This window comes from Cavia porcellus, unplaced genomic scaffold, assembly GCF_034190915.1.
Source record: "Cavia porcellus strain 051 isolate PalLab524CR breed Dunkin Hartley unplaced genomic scaffold, mCavPor4.1 scaffold_21, whole genome shotgun sequence".
NCBI classification, from domain to species: Eukaryota; Metazoa; Chordata; class Mammalia; order Rodentia; family Caviidae; genus Cavia; species Cavia porcellus.
The window spans coordinates 14,572,272-14,587,198 of NW_026947504.1; the positions used below are offsets into that span (position 1 = coordinate 14,572,272).

The 14,927-nt window shown below is 41.5% G+C and overlaps 1 protein-coding gene across 2 annotated transcripts in view; it reads right to left on the bottom strand.

The window, feature by feature from the left end:
- Positions 1 to 14,927, bottom strand: part of Dpysl3 (dihydropyrimidinase like 3) — a 107,073-nt gene that overhangs the window by 29,455 nt on the left and 62,691 nt on the right. For both annotated transcript variants that reach the window (XM_003477319.5, XM_005006978.4), the window contains exon 2: positions 1,671 to 1,759. In XM_003477319.5, coding sequence (XP_003477367.1) covers positions 1,671 to 1,759 — 89 coding nt within the window. The remainder of the gene's footprint in view (positions 1 to 1,670; positions 1,760 to 14,927) is intronic.

The following is a 14,927-nucleotide window of genomic DNA, read 5'->3' on the forward strand; positions in this document are numbered from 1 at the left end:
AGTTCTGTTCTTACACTCTATGAATTAAGGATGTTGGAGGGGATACACAATATTTCTGGATTAGATAAAGTCCAAGATTATCCAGCCTTTTCTCTACTACAAACACAAATACCTAACAACCGACAGTTAAATTTCTTCTCTCATATGCCTGATAAATAGCCTTCTACTCTTTCTAAAAAAAACTGCAAAAAAAATTCACGCTATGCACTTAATTCTTCTACTGGATGCCTGAAGCACAGCATAAGAATGGACCCTAAACCTGGTTTAAGGCTCAACTGCAAGAATCACACGGTCAGTGATGACTCTCACGTGATCTGAAATAAGCTGGCAGCATCAGGCACCAACCTGTTCCACTTCTACGAGCCCCTGAATAAGGGAACTCATCCTTCCAACAATGCATAATCATTTTAGCAATGGAAAAATAAATAATTAATTGCAGCTTACACACTAAATTAATTGTTAAACTTTTTGGTTGCCTCTGGTTCCACCTTTCCTGCTTCTAACAAGGAAAAGCAATGATACGACTGTGGCCAGCAGCTATAAATAAGGGAACATCCTCACTCTTGCATTTGTTCACGTAACTATACACTCATTCACTCAGTGTATTTGATTAATATACCGACCTTTAACGAGTTATTTACTCTGTGTGCCTCTTTCCACTCACCAAGAAAAGAAGATAATACTTCACAGGGTTGCTGGCAGACTAAAGCAAATAAGACGTGTAAAACATTTAACACAACGATTGACCCCTAGTGCACATGCAATAAAAGATAGCTCAGGGCGCTAACAACCACTGGGCTAAGTGCTGGGGAAATGGCAGTGGACTAGATACAGTCATTGATCTCCACTGAGCCTATGTCAGAACTGCTATGACTGATGAATGAACAGCGTGTTTGAAAACACAGAAAAGAAGCAGGCTTAGACTTGGAACCTGATGGAGAATGTCTGCCTACAGAAAATTATAGCTGAGCCAAATTTTCAAAGGTAAATAAGAGATCTTTTCTAATTGGAATCTTAAACTAGCCAACAAAATAGAATAATATAAAAATAAAACGGAGTGAGGTCAAAGGGGTTGGGGAGATGGGTTGGATTCTCTGGTCTTACACTACTGGTGCAGTGGTATACTTCGCTGTATGTGATCAAGTTCTACTTTGAAGTTTATGTAACGAACTTACGCATAATTAACTGGCCCTGCTTCTACCAGCAAGCCACATAATAAAACATAGTATGTATCCTTAGGAATCTATTTAAAAATCATGTCTGAAATGCAAATAGTATCTGTTGCCTCCCTTCTCAAGTCTTACTCTTTTATCAAGGTTCTGTTTAAATAGTCTCTCTACATCCAAACTTTTCCTGTGAAAGGTTCTCTGTGTACTTCTAAATCATTTATTTTGATTCCAATTCCTTTGACATTTTGCACAAAAGCCTTTTTGTATTTTTAGGATGTTGTCATTTGTGCACATTTCTCAGTACCATGACAGTGATCACATCTTCCGTTTCTCTGTTACCTACAGAATGCCTCTCAATACATCTTGTACAAAGGGGCCCTCAGAATTTTTCTGCTGATGGAATTCAGATTTTTCATGTCATTTTGTGCAATCAAAGCTTTTTCTAGGCCTTCACTGAAGAGAACAGGTACAAAAGTAAAAGTAAGGTTTGTATATACATACTTTATTAAGCCATCTTCCATGTAAATGTCAGCATAAAAGGACTGATCATCATTGACGATTCTGCCTCCCTTGATGAGGAGACGGTCACTCTAGAAAAGAAGAAAAACACGAGTCACTGTCAAGGAAAGTGGTTTGCTAAGGTTTCAAGGAAAGTGGTTTGCTAAGGTTTTCTCAATTTACTGTTCCAGTTACAGGCTTTTAAAAATACCTGATATAACATGAAGTTATGCTCACTTCATGTTATATTTAAAATTCAGCATACTTACGTATGTGTCCACATATGTATAAAAAATTGTGAAAGTATAAGAAAAATCTCCAAGTGGAAAAAAGGCAAAATATCTACAGCATTCATCTCAGGGTGGTGAAATTAGGCAAGATGTATATTTGCCTTATATACTTAGAGCTTCTCAGATTTTTAGTGGATTTCTTTATTGCTTCACTCATGAGATACAAAATCTGGATATGTAATTCAAGTAGAAACAATGAAAATAACTCTAAGGTTATTATTAGCAAAATGAATACATACTTTCTCTATAGTCAGGAGAGACACCAATCACTGCCAGACTGGATGATACAGTCAGGATACAGGACAGTTACATCTTTGAATGGATACAGCCTTGTTTGACCACAGAGGAGCCTGGCAGAGGGGAGCTATGGCATAGATAAATGCCATAGGCTGGATTTTGTGAAGAACTCAACTTAGAGACTTCAACTTCATCCATGTATACATCTCTCCCTCTCATTCATTAATCCACTTATCTGTTACCCGCCCACTAATTAAGCAAATAATTATTTAATTTTTATCATTAACTACTTAGGAAGCATATAGTTGGGAACAAACCATACTAAGAGTCATTGCGTCTATGAAATTTAAGAGGTTTAGTAATACAGAAAGTCAGTGAAACACAGCAATGCAAACCTGCATAAAGTGTCACACAATATAAGAGTAGGGCTTTGTTTAAATAGAGGTCATAGAAACTCTTTCCAAGGAGACACAACTGAGGTGAAGATAGAGAAGTGGCACTTCTTTGGGCATTAGGAATAGCATGTACAAAAGCAATGAATTAAAAATAAATTTTGTCTCTTTGAAAATGAGAGCTCAAAGAGAGTAGGCAGAAGTGTTTGCGTCTGAATGAAAATACAGAGGCAAACGCACTGTACACTGAGGAGCGAAGACTCATGTAGCAGAGGCAGTTTTGATCACAATGCTCAAAGTCAACACACTGTACGCTACCTGCCCACAGGGACTAGGACAAGGACGGGAGGTGTCAAGGGCAGGCAGCTTCCATTTGGAGCTCTCCAGTACCACCGTTCCTTTGATGCTCGCCCCCTGGCTCCTGTGTAAGGACACAGTTTTCGAGGATACAGGTTTAGGGAGGAGGGAGTGCCACAGACAGGTGACTTCTGGCTTCAGAAAGGGAAGTGGGTAAACAGGGGCAGAGAATGAGAGGTGGAGACGGGGTCCCGTGGGAGACAGAGGAAATGATCACTTAGCTTCTCCTGCTCCCAAACAGGAAATTTCATCATAGTGCCAGGGCAGAGGATTTATGAAAGACGCAGACCAAAGAGTTATTTAGAAAAGCCCTTCATGTATAGCAAGGATGGGAGGCGATAAAGTCAAATATAAACTCCTAACACACATGCTTCCCTCACAGTCTGATCTCTGTCCTTAGGTTCACCCCTATTCAGATCATATATTGCCTTCTATTTTGTGCAGTTATAAAACTATGAAGTGTATTGTTCTTGCACATATCAGACTATCTGACACCAAGATTTTTAAAAATACTCTTTACCTTCTTCCTTGTCCTCTTGCCATCTAGCAACCATTCTCTCTTTTGAAAAGTCTCAAGCCAAAGGGTTTCTCTGCCCTTTCCCACCCCAGTGTACACTACCTGACCTTCCCGCAAGTTTCATCTGTTCCCACTGAAATTAAGTTTGAACAATCACCATGTGTTTAGCAAGTTACTGTTTATCTCTTGGCTAAACCAAAGATGCCATCAGTCTTAGAACCACTTGTCTTTTCGTCTTTGTACCTAAGTTCTTGAAGCCCATATTAGACTGCTCTTACATATGGGTCAAAGGAACGGCTAAAGATGGAACAAAGAAGGTTGTATTGTATCAACATAAATAGATATCTGACTCAGAAAATTATGTGAAGTCATAGAGTTTGACTTTTAAGAAAAAAAGAAAAGCTGTTTCCATGTACTGCTTTAATAGTACTGCAAAATTAGATGAGGGAGTCTAAGGTTTGTGCTTCCACACTAGCGTGCACATTAAAAAGATGTGCATTTTCTCACTCCTTGCTCATAGTCACCAGACCTGTATTCTTAGAAGCTCCATTGACGGTTTCTAGTTCTCAGGCCACCATCAGCCGGCCCAGCACCAAGCCACAGATGAGTGTCTGGCATCACTATCTCACTCACAGTTCTGTGTGTTTATGAAAGGAACAGTGCTTCCAAGAGCAGTTTCAGAATGGCAAAATCCTGGAGACTGTGAGTTTCTTCTCATAGATCAATGCTTTTCTGATGTTCATTATCTTTCTGGCAAAAAGCTGAACTAAACTGGCTTTTGGTAAGGGCCAGTTTCCATCTGAGCTGAGACTAGCTCAGATGGAAATACCTAACGACATTCAACACTGAACCTCCAGTGTGACCACCATGTCCCTCAACAAGGATCACAAGTCAGCAAAGAGGCAAAAGCTATGTGAGACCACATGGATACCACAGGCTTGGCAGGAGCTGATCCAAGGGGTATTAACGCCATTGAGATGATGCCACTGGAAACTCTTCAAATGGTAATTAAGTAAGCAACTTGTGGCTCAATCATAAGGCATCCAGACAGAGCCCAAAGAGAAATGAGAGACAAGCTGTGGATTTCAGACTAAGTAAACTAACAAGACCTCTGATTCATGGGCTATAAGTACTGAATATTATTACTATTGTTGCTATTAGTCTTCATTACATAGAGCAGAAGCATCATAATCTGAACCCATAACAAGCACATGCTTGCCCTGGGAGTCCTCAGCCTGCTCTTCACCATTCTATCCTGAATTCCCACATGATTAATTTCAACTCTTTCCATGCATGGGGAAATCCACTACAAATGACAGCCTGGGCCAACCAGCCAGTGGACACAGAAGAGTCTAAAAGGTAACTCTGGATAACAGCACTGAGGAATGTCAGGCTTGGTATGAAAGAACCAACACCAGCCCTAGGCAACAGAAAGCCAAACTTTATTAGAATTCAAAACGTAACTGTATGAACTCATGGACAAAACTCAAAGATGAACACAAGCTAGAATCGGAAGTCAACAAGATAAACAAAGCCAATGAGGTGATAAAATGCCATCTTCAAAAATTAACATGGCTTTTTAGAGTTCTGTATTTTCTGTTTCAGGCAACTAAGGTTGTCAAGCATCCATAGTCTACTGTGGAGCTTTCCAATCTTTCCCATGTAATGAGATACATAAAGAATGATGCTATGTCTGGGGTATGATGGGGGAACCTATTTTTTTTTAAGTATGTGTGTGTGTATGCATGTGTGCGCGCCTGTACATGTGCGTATTTGTGCGTGTGTTGTTGGTTTTTTGAGACAGGATCACACTATGTATTTCAGGCTAGTCTTGAACTTACTGTGTAGTCCAGGATGGCTTTGAATTAATTCATGGAGATACTCCTGCTTCAGCCCCCCAAATTCTGGGACTACAGCCATGGACTACCAGGCCTCACTACTGCTGGGTAATCTTGACAGTATATAACCCCAAAATGAAGCTATTTAGACCCTAATGCAATAAGCAGGGAGCTCTGCGCTAGGCTTTTGTAGCTATCAAAGGCTATGTGTCAAGTGCTTATATAGACAGCAGGGTGCCAGCCCAGCAACTGGGAAGCAGGGGTCCAGCTGTGCCCTACCCCTGGGAGATTAGACAGGTACTAAACTAGACAGTGGCCTTGAGTTAGTACCCAGCCTCTCAGAGCTTCAGTGTTTTCACCAGCCCAAAGTAGACAGTAATATCTAACTCATCTATCAGGATGTGTGTGTGTGTGTGTGTGTGTGTGTGTGTGTGTGTGTGTGACAGAGACAGACATACCTAGAGAAATACCAACTGTAATAAACCTAGTATCTGTTGTATTCATTCCATTAACATTATTTATAGTATGTTACATTATTTTAAAAGCCTTGAGTACTTTGAAGAAAACTACTGTTCCTGTTTTCCAAGTAGGGAGACGTACACACAGAGGTACCTTATTCTAGGTGACAGTGAGTCCCACAGCCAAGGAAATCCACAGCACTGATTTCCTCCTTGCCTCTGCTTTGAGGGTATTAAAATCTTAGGACAAAGGTGCTTTCTGACAGAGTTCTCATTCCCATTTGACACTGAATCTGACTGTTCTGGTGTTTAAACTGCTGACCAGGTTTCTACCTTAGGCAGCTTTAAGATTCCATTAACTTTCAGCCACTTCTAAAATTGGTGCACTAAATCTGCGCCACATGGCCTGAATGTGTTAATGCAGTTTATAAAGGGACTTAATTTGCAATCCAGGGTAGCAAGCGCCATTAAAATGTGGGAAAAAATATTTTTTTTCCCTTCTGGAGTATAATCATCATTAGGAAAATTAAAAATTTGAGTTTATAAGAGAAAGATGGAGAAAATTAAGGGAATGAGGGAAAAAAGGAGGAAGGAAGGAAAGAAGGAACCATTAACATTTTACAGATGATTGATGACCCACTCCACCTAGCATAGGAAATGAAGACAGTCTTAAACTAAAACTACTGGGTATATTTCTTTCCCTAAGTCTTCAATGCAAATAATGTAAGTGAAAGTTTCCTTACACCCGAAAGACACTCCCTAAACTGCTACATCTCTCTACCCAAAGTAATGAGATTGTGCCTCTAGGATAAATCAAGTCCTTCACAGATCCCACCAAGTCAGCCTGAAGCCTCAAGCAACGCAGTGCGCAAGACACATCTGCTTTGTAGTCTGCAGCCATTCCAGCAGTCCAGAATAAAAGCTATAATCCAATAAAGAGAAAAAGAGGATATAAAATGGAGAACCAATCTCTAAAAATTAAGTATTTTGTTACCTGCATTCAAATCACAAAGCACAGACCTGTGTCTCTCAGTGGGGATTCAAGATTCTCTTAAAATCCAAATGAGGAGATGAGGATGCAGGTGGTTATTTTAAATAAATTCCCATCTGGGCAATTAGATTTGACTTCCTAAAAATACTTCCAACTTTTCATATATCAGGATGGACAGGACACACAGATGAATCTTGTTGCTTTTCTTCCCCAAGCAGCATCATTTAAAGGAGAGAGAGAAAACCAGTCTTTCTCAGACAGTCCAGTTGACTCAAAGTGTCATTCAGGAAAAGTTACTGACCAAGCTCTAAAAAAAAAAAAAAAAAAACAAACAAACAAAAAAAACAGAGTTCTTATCCTGGCTCTGCTAATGAATATGCAAGTCTGGATGAGACACAGACGTGAATTTGAATCCTATCTTTAACACTACCTGAGTTTGGACAAATAACTTCACCTTGCTGAGCTGCAGTTACCTCATTCATGAAATGAGGAAAATTACATGTAAGGGTACGGAGCGCATTATATGTAAAGGGCTGAAGCCTGGTTGGCACAGTGCTGCCATCATTACGATCATTCCTTACAACCATAATGCGCTACTGTAATACTTCTCTCACATAGGAACTGAATTAACACTGCGTTAATAAAAATATAACAGATCTTACCATAAAGGAAATTGCAGAGATAGTTATTCCCCCAACCAACCCTCAGCAACTGTCCTATGTTCCTATCACATGTAGCCAAGGTCATCCAAGACTTCTACTTTGAAATGTCCTTGCACAAGGCAAGTTCTCATGGGCCTCTGGGTTGTGCATCTTCTCTAAATAAGCCGCATAAAAAGCTAACTACTACTCTCTGCCAGCAGGAATAGAGAGTGGTCTAGAAACCAGTCCCATCCTCACTCTTTCTACTTAGCATATGGATCTGTTCCTATACCCTTCATGACAAAGATGCCTTTGAGAGAAAGGTCTGGGAGAAGACAGCTCTCAGGAGCAGTCCAGCTTTTCAGCTCAAGTCTTCAGTGAAACTGAGCAGAGTTCGCAGGACTGGGTATCCCACAGCTCTGACTTGCACAGTTGAGTCTCAACACACTCTTCCTCTCTCTCATCATCCAAACACGCCTATGACCACCAAGGCATACTGGATTTAAGTGAACCTGAGGCAGTCCCTTCACAGTGCAAGCCACGCGCAGAGCACGCGGACCTGGGAGGCACTGTGCTCTGTTTATCATGTTTGATTTAGCCCTGCAGGGATGGGAAGGTAAGGCCAGCAGGAAGACAGAAGAAGCAGAAGCCAAGGGCAGTATCAGTCAGGGCAGACAGGCTGCTCAGCTTCCAGAAGAACATCAAAGCCAGCCACGTACATTCTTTCCACTCCAGAATTTCAGGTTTATCATTTGAAAGCTGTCATTATCAAAGGGTCTGACAAGTGATGAGGCTGCCCCGGGTCAAAGCACATGGGGAATGAACTGTGGATGGCGCCTTAATCCCAGCCTCCTGATAAAGGTCTCTTGATCCTCTATAGGGTTCCAGACACAAATAAGCTCAAGTGGATGACTAGACCAGAAGAGAGATGCGGGGTGTGGGGTGGGGTGGAGGTGAACAACACTGGACAGGAAGAGCCACAGAGTCATTCTGCTCTTGTAGGAAGGTCAGCAGGGTCTAAGTGGCCCAGGCCTCAGTCACTTATGCACCTGCTTCATGATACTTGACATACCCTGGAACAAACTGTGCTATTATTTATTTAGCATTATCCTTAAATAAACTAAATGCTGTGTTACTCCTGTAAATTCTAATCAACATCACTTGCCAGAAATAGTAAACCTAGGAATGAATACAATAAGACATTACTAAATTTTGTCTATATTCTACAGTCTCCAAAAGGGCTAGAAAAGTTGAGCTCAGATCTGCTATTTTGTGAAAAAAAAAAAAAAAAAAAGTTATCAAGTATCAGGCAGGTGTGAATTAGATACCCAGATATTTTCTTTGATCTAATTAGAATATTTGGAAAACCATTAGAAAGGGGACAGAATTTCTCATTATGTAATTCAACAGTATTTAACGCACAGTTCTTGAATGACATAAAATAATCTGATGTAACAGAAAGAATGTAATCCTTGTTGGTACAGTGTGGGCCCAGACACTATGGGCTACCATGATTCTGCATGTAACAATACAGGCTGACAACCAACAGAGGCTCACGTGGATCCATGAGAGGGTAAAGCAGATCCCAAAGCACAGTGGCAGGGACTCCCAGGTATCAGCCGCACACCTGAAGGAGATTATCTGAGGTCACACTTGGGATCAGAACTTTATGGGAACACAGGAAAGAGGCAAGGTGGTGAGTCAATATGGGTTGCTGAAAAACAGGATGTTCCAGATCTGAATTTAAAATAAAAGCTTGATGGCACATCTTTAACTGGGCTTTTGGTTGAGTAAAATGGGAAAGTTGCTCTCTGGGACAGAAATCTCCACTAATGGCAGTTGTAGCACTACCCAGGACTAAGGGATTTGAGAATCAAGGGTTACATTAGCATTCTTGCTGCTAACTTGCTGTGTAATTAAGGGATTTGATTTGTCTCTGGACCTCTTTTTTTGGCTAGATGAAAGTCTATCCATCTCTCTTAGATGGCATTATTATGTATCTGTAAGGTAACGATAAAAACTCTTACCTCACACAGCTGGTGTTTGAATTAATGCGATGATTAGATGTGCCTGAAAGGCTCACAAGCAATAGGCATCACAAATATGTCTGCTACTGTGCTACAACACCTACTTTATGACTACTAGTATATAGATATACAAAAATGTCAAATCCAAACAGTACAAACATAAGGTAGCTATTATTATTAAATACAAACTGCCTGAGAGATACTGTTGCACAGTCAGGATTTTTAAGGCAATAGATTTGAAGAGAACACATAATTTATAGGATTATTTTATAACATTCACCCAAAAAGTCAACTGCAGAAGAGCACAAGAGATCTGATGTACCAGAGACCCAAAGAATCCAGCTGAGGGCCTGGATCCCATGGCAATGTCCTGCACGAGTCCAGCTGAAGACCTAGAGCCAATGTCCTCCCTGAGTCCAGCTGGAGGATCTAGCACCTATGACAACGTCTCACGCAAGTCTATATCAAGGATCTGTACTGGGAAGGCCCAAAGGTCAGTGGCAGAAGCTAGAAAGTCTGTGCCATGGCAGAAAGCTGAGGGATCTGCACTGGAGCCAGGAAGCGACTCTCAAAGTAAGTATCAGACCTTCACCAAAGAGAACTGCAGCCATCCTCAGGGACAGCAAGGATCAGAGCTCCTCTAACAATGAGAACAGCAGAGCACATATCAGGAAAACCACGTGATAAGCTTCTCCAGGTCAGTCAACAGCACATCATCTTCCCCTCCAGTTCTCCTTCTATGCTGTTGGCAACAATCCACAGAGGGGCCTTCCACACCCAGAACCACACTGACTCAGTTCAGCTGGGTGTCACAAGTGGCCCATTAGTTAATCCACCTTTGATTCAATGCTCAGGACCAGCATATAAAGTCCAGTATGGAGAAGTCAGTACTTTGCAGAAGCAATCCACACCCATCTTTGGTCTAGATTCATATGATACTTTTGTACTTTATTACTTTTTAATTTTGTTTTGCATTATTTCTTCTTTACCTCAAACCCACAGAAAAAGCTCTCTGCACATTCTCAGAATGATGTTAGATCAAGCTTCCATCTGACAGGATTCTGTGCCTATTAGCCCACGAGCTTCTGTAAAACTCAAATGCCTACTTCATGAAAGGAAGTGCCTGAAATTTCAACCCAGACCTTGATTCTGAGGATAAACAACATTAATAATTCATTCCTGAAACATGACAACTAGCCATGATGTTCTATATTAGGTTTAGAGAGAAACGAAGATGAAACAGACGAAAAAGCAAGCCAAGAACACAGAGAAGACTGAAGTAAAAAAGAGAGAAGTGAAGTAAAAAGACAAATGACCAAAATATATGACAGTAATATAATTAGCCAATAATTAGGCATGATCTGTGGTGGGAGTCGGGGAGAGAAGCAGGGATAATTGGTAATGAAAGGAACAGTGGGGTTTTCAGGGTAGTGAAAGTGTCCCAGAGGACAGTGGACAAATGACATCACTGCATCAGCAACAAAGTGAATCCCATGAAAGCCATAGACTTCGTCAACTGTGGTATCAATATTGGCTCATCAGCTCTGACAACTGTACCATATACCAGAGCAAGATTATAGGAATTCTCTGTATTTTACGCACAGATTTTTCTATCGAGCTAAACTACTTATGGTTCAGATATGAAATGCTCCCCCCAAGACTCACACATTGAAGGTTTGATGCAGTGCAGCAATGTTTAGGGGTGGAACACAGACAGGAGACAGGATCACAAGGGGGCTAACTTCATGAATGGGTTACTCTGCTGATGAATTCATAACTGAATGCATCATCCTAGAATGTGGGGCCCCATGAGAGGAAGCAGGTTACTGGGGAGTGTGCCTTTAAAGGGTGTAACTTGTCCAGGTCTCTTTGTTTCTTTGACTTTCTGCCTCTCTCTCTCTCTCTCTCTCTCTCTCTCTCTCTCTCTCTCTCTCTCTCTCTCTCTCTCTCTCTGCTTAAAAGCAGAGCTACTTTCCTCCACCACACTCTTCCATCGCGATTTTTCACCTCAACCCAAGCCCAAAGTCACAGAGCCAACAGACTATGGCCTGAAACTTCTGAGACTGAGCTGATATAAATTTTTCTTCCTATAAGCTGAACTGCTTGAGTATTTCATCATAGTGATAAAAAGCTGGCCAATACATTACTCTATAAAACAAAGTCTGTTGACTGAAAAAGAGAATCTTTCTAGCACAAATCACAGCCCACAGAGGCCTTTGTTTGACGTGGGTCTTGGGAAAAATGGCAAAAAAATGGCTGATCTGGACACATAGGAATGGCCAAAAGCAGTACTCATTAGAGAGGGGAGCACTAATTCATAACTAGCATCGACTGAAAACTTGCTATGTACCAAAAGCTTCTCAAAGCTTTATGTACCTTCTGTTTGATTAATTCTCAGTAAAATGCTATGAATTACATGCTGTCATCATCCCTAAGGAATTAAAAAAGACAAGAAGGCTTACAGAAGTTAAGTCATGGTCTGACACCACATAAACAGTCACTGGGAAAGCCAATAGTAACAAGTCAACAAATACATTTTAGTGAGAAATTAAGGGTTCCAGTGGGTCCCTGATGTGGACAACACTGAAATGAAGATTGCAAGAGGCAGCTGGCTGTGGAGTGTGACTTTATCCTATGTCAGCTGGAGAGCTCTACAGGAGTTTTAAGCAAATGAAAGGAATCCACTCTCATTAAGCTAACAGAATGGCCACTTGAGATCAAGGAAAGAATGATCTAGCTAGAAACTCACAGCAAGTAGCAGGAAGAAAGAAAAAAAAAAGGCAAGGAAGAACCTTTAGCACTCTAGGCAACCAGCAGGAAACAGATGAAATACTCAAGCTGAATTACTAAGGAGAGTTTAACAAAGGGACTGTCTGAAGAAGTGCAGACAGAGGTTAGGAAATGTAATGCATGTGCAGCTCGGGCCAGAGGGGAGGAACTGAGAGAGATTACTGGAACTGGAAGGGCCAGGCCATGGAGAGGGCTGCCCGGCAGGAGCTGGAACCCTTCAGTGAAGGCATGCAGCCAGCCCACAGTGAACCAGCAGGAAGACTCGGGGAAAACACCCTGCTTCACTGTTCACCTTCCCTCTAGGCTCCTGCAGGCACCACCTAAACTGAATCCAACCAGAGTCCAAAGTCAAGAGGAATAATGTAGATCATACAGGTTAAGGACATGGGCAGGTGGGTACCTAAAGGTGCAAATGCTATGGAAAAATCAAAGAGAAAATACCCAGTCCAGTCCAAATGTGTAACAATAGGATATGATTTAATGAACTATGATACAGCAAGCTATGGCTTACTACGTTAAGGCTATTTTTAAAACAGTTACAGTCTGTATCTTGAACTGAGTATGGGATCTAACTCTTGCAAGAGCAAATCAAATGCTAAATATACATTGATTAGCAAGTTTTCTGTGAGCAGAAGATCTGGAAGGATCCGTAATGAATTGTTACTCTTGGGTACAACAGAAGGAAGGGATGCAGTGGGAGGAGGAGGTATAGGGAAATGTTTAAGCTTTTTTCTTCAATTTATTTGGATTATTTCTTTCATGGCAAAATTCACATGACATTTCATAACTTTTTAAAAGTATTTAGTAAATAAAATTATGAAAAGGAAAAAGAATAAACTATTGCTGTGGTCTAGCATGACAGGAAGAATATGGATTAGAAAATGCATTAACACCGCAGAGGAAGGTGAGGATCGGCTAAGCCACTGAAGAAAAGAAAGGACATACGAAAGACATCTGCGGCTTCAAAGCACAACATCCAGAAAGGACGCATTAATAGAAACAGAGAATAGAAAAGGGAGAAGCAAAATTGATGCATGAGACTATGAGGGGCTGAGCAACCATACAGTCATGCAGCAGAATTGAGGGTCTAGGATTTTGGAGAACATTCAACTAGTATTGGATGGGCTTGAGCTAATGCCACTCTCAAAATGGCTATGTCCACTCAAAGGTAACAAAGAACTGTAGGGGAATCAGGAGCCCTGGATTCTGGTCCCAGCTCTGTGACACCAGCAGATGACATCACCTCTTGTTGTGGCATGGATGAATGGTGTCCACCTCCTTCTTAAGAGTCAATTCTCCTCTTTGAATATTTCTGACAACTGGCTTGGACTGGTCGTTACAATTACAGGGAAGCTGAGCAAACTCCCACTCCATTGCGTTTCAGAAACAAGAAACCTTTTCACTAAATCTGAAAGCCAGCCAAAATGCAATTCCCAGAAATGGAATGTAGGGGCTGTGGCCTTGGCATGTGTTAGTGGCACCTTCAAATAACAGGCAATTGCTCCCATCTATTTGTGGAGGCCACAAGGAGTCTTCTCCAATGTGACATTATACTTTCAAAGCTGGTGGGGACTTCTTGGGGATTGTGGTTAAAAGCACACAGCCACGGGCTTATGCAACTCACTAAAACTGACCCACAGTGGACATGTTTAAGAGAACGTGTAGATTTAGTGTTCCAGTTCATACCTCAAAGGGCGCTGCAGAGAAAGGGCTGGGAGGCAGAGATGCCCCCTAGGGTCCTGCCTGCATCCATCAAAGATGGAGTCTGTCATACAAAACAGCAAAGGAGCCTCGTCAGGCCCTTTGTGGGCCAAGATCTCAAGAAGCCAACTGGAGCCTGAGAGGGTGACGGGAGGGTGAGAATGAAAAGGGCCGTGGAGTTCTGGCTGTAACATGAGGACGATGATGTCTGAAGCCAAAGAGCCACTGTGAGCGTCAGGCCTAGGTTGTGGTGCATTGCAGATGCTAAACAAATGTCAGTTCCTTTAAACGCTACAACACAAATCTCCTAGGGACAAAACCACCCACTTGAATACCTACTCTCCTCCTTTATCGTTTCATTTCTTTTTAATTCAGTTTAGTTCTAGCAGGTACCTTAACGACTTTCCAGGAAGGATCTAAGCCTACTCCTTCAAACAGAATATGGGCTAGGAATGGAAAGGGAAACTCACTTTATTATGGGTCTTTCTGGACACAAGAACCAGGCTATGGTAATAACTTATTCTCTTGGTCACCAGCTTCCTTCTGCCTAAAAACCTACTTACCCACAGCTCTGCTTTCATTTCCAAGATAGGTAGCTATGAAAGCAGGGACTATTTTTGACTTGCAGGTCCCAAACTTCCTCCCTGTTACACGGACAGAGAAAACTGCAAATTTGGCCTGAGAACAAGGATTTCAAGAGGTCGGACAGACCTGGAATGAATCAAACCCTTGGGTTAAATACAGATGAGTGACTACTCAATAACTATCAGAACCCAAACGTCAGAGGATTGGAAGGGTAATTCTGTAGCTACAGGTTTCCTCACCTTCAATCAAGTTCTGAGGCTCCACACATAACGCACTTTTCTGGAATGCACTGAGGACTGCTTACTACTTGAAAAGACCATGCTAATGTTACAGGAATATATTCTCTGCATTCAAAGGCATGCAAGTTTCATTGCAAAGCCATGGAGCTGTACTTTTTTGTTCCTAATCACTACCTAACATCCTAACACCAGAGAAA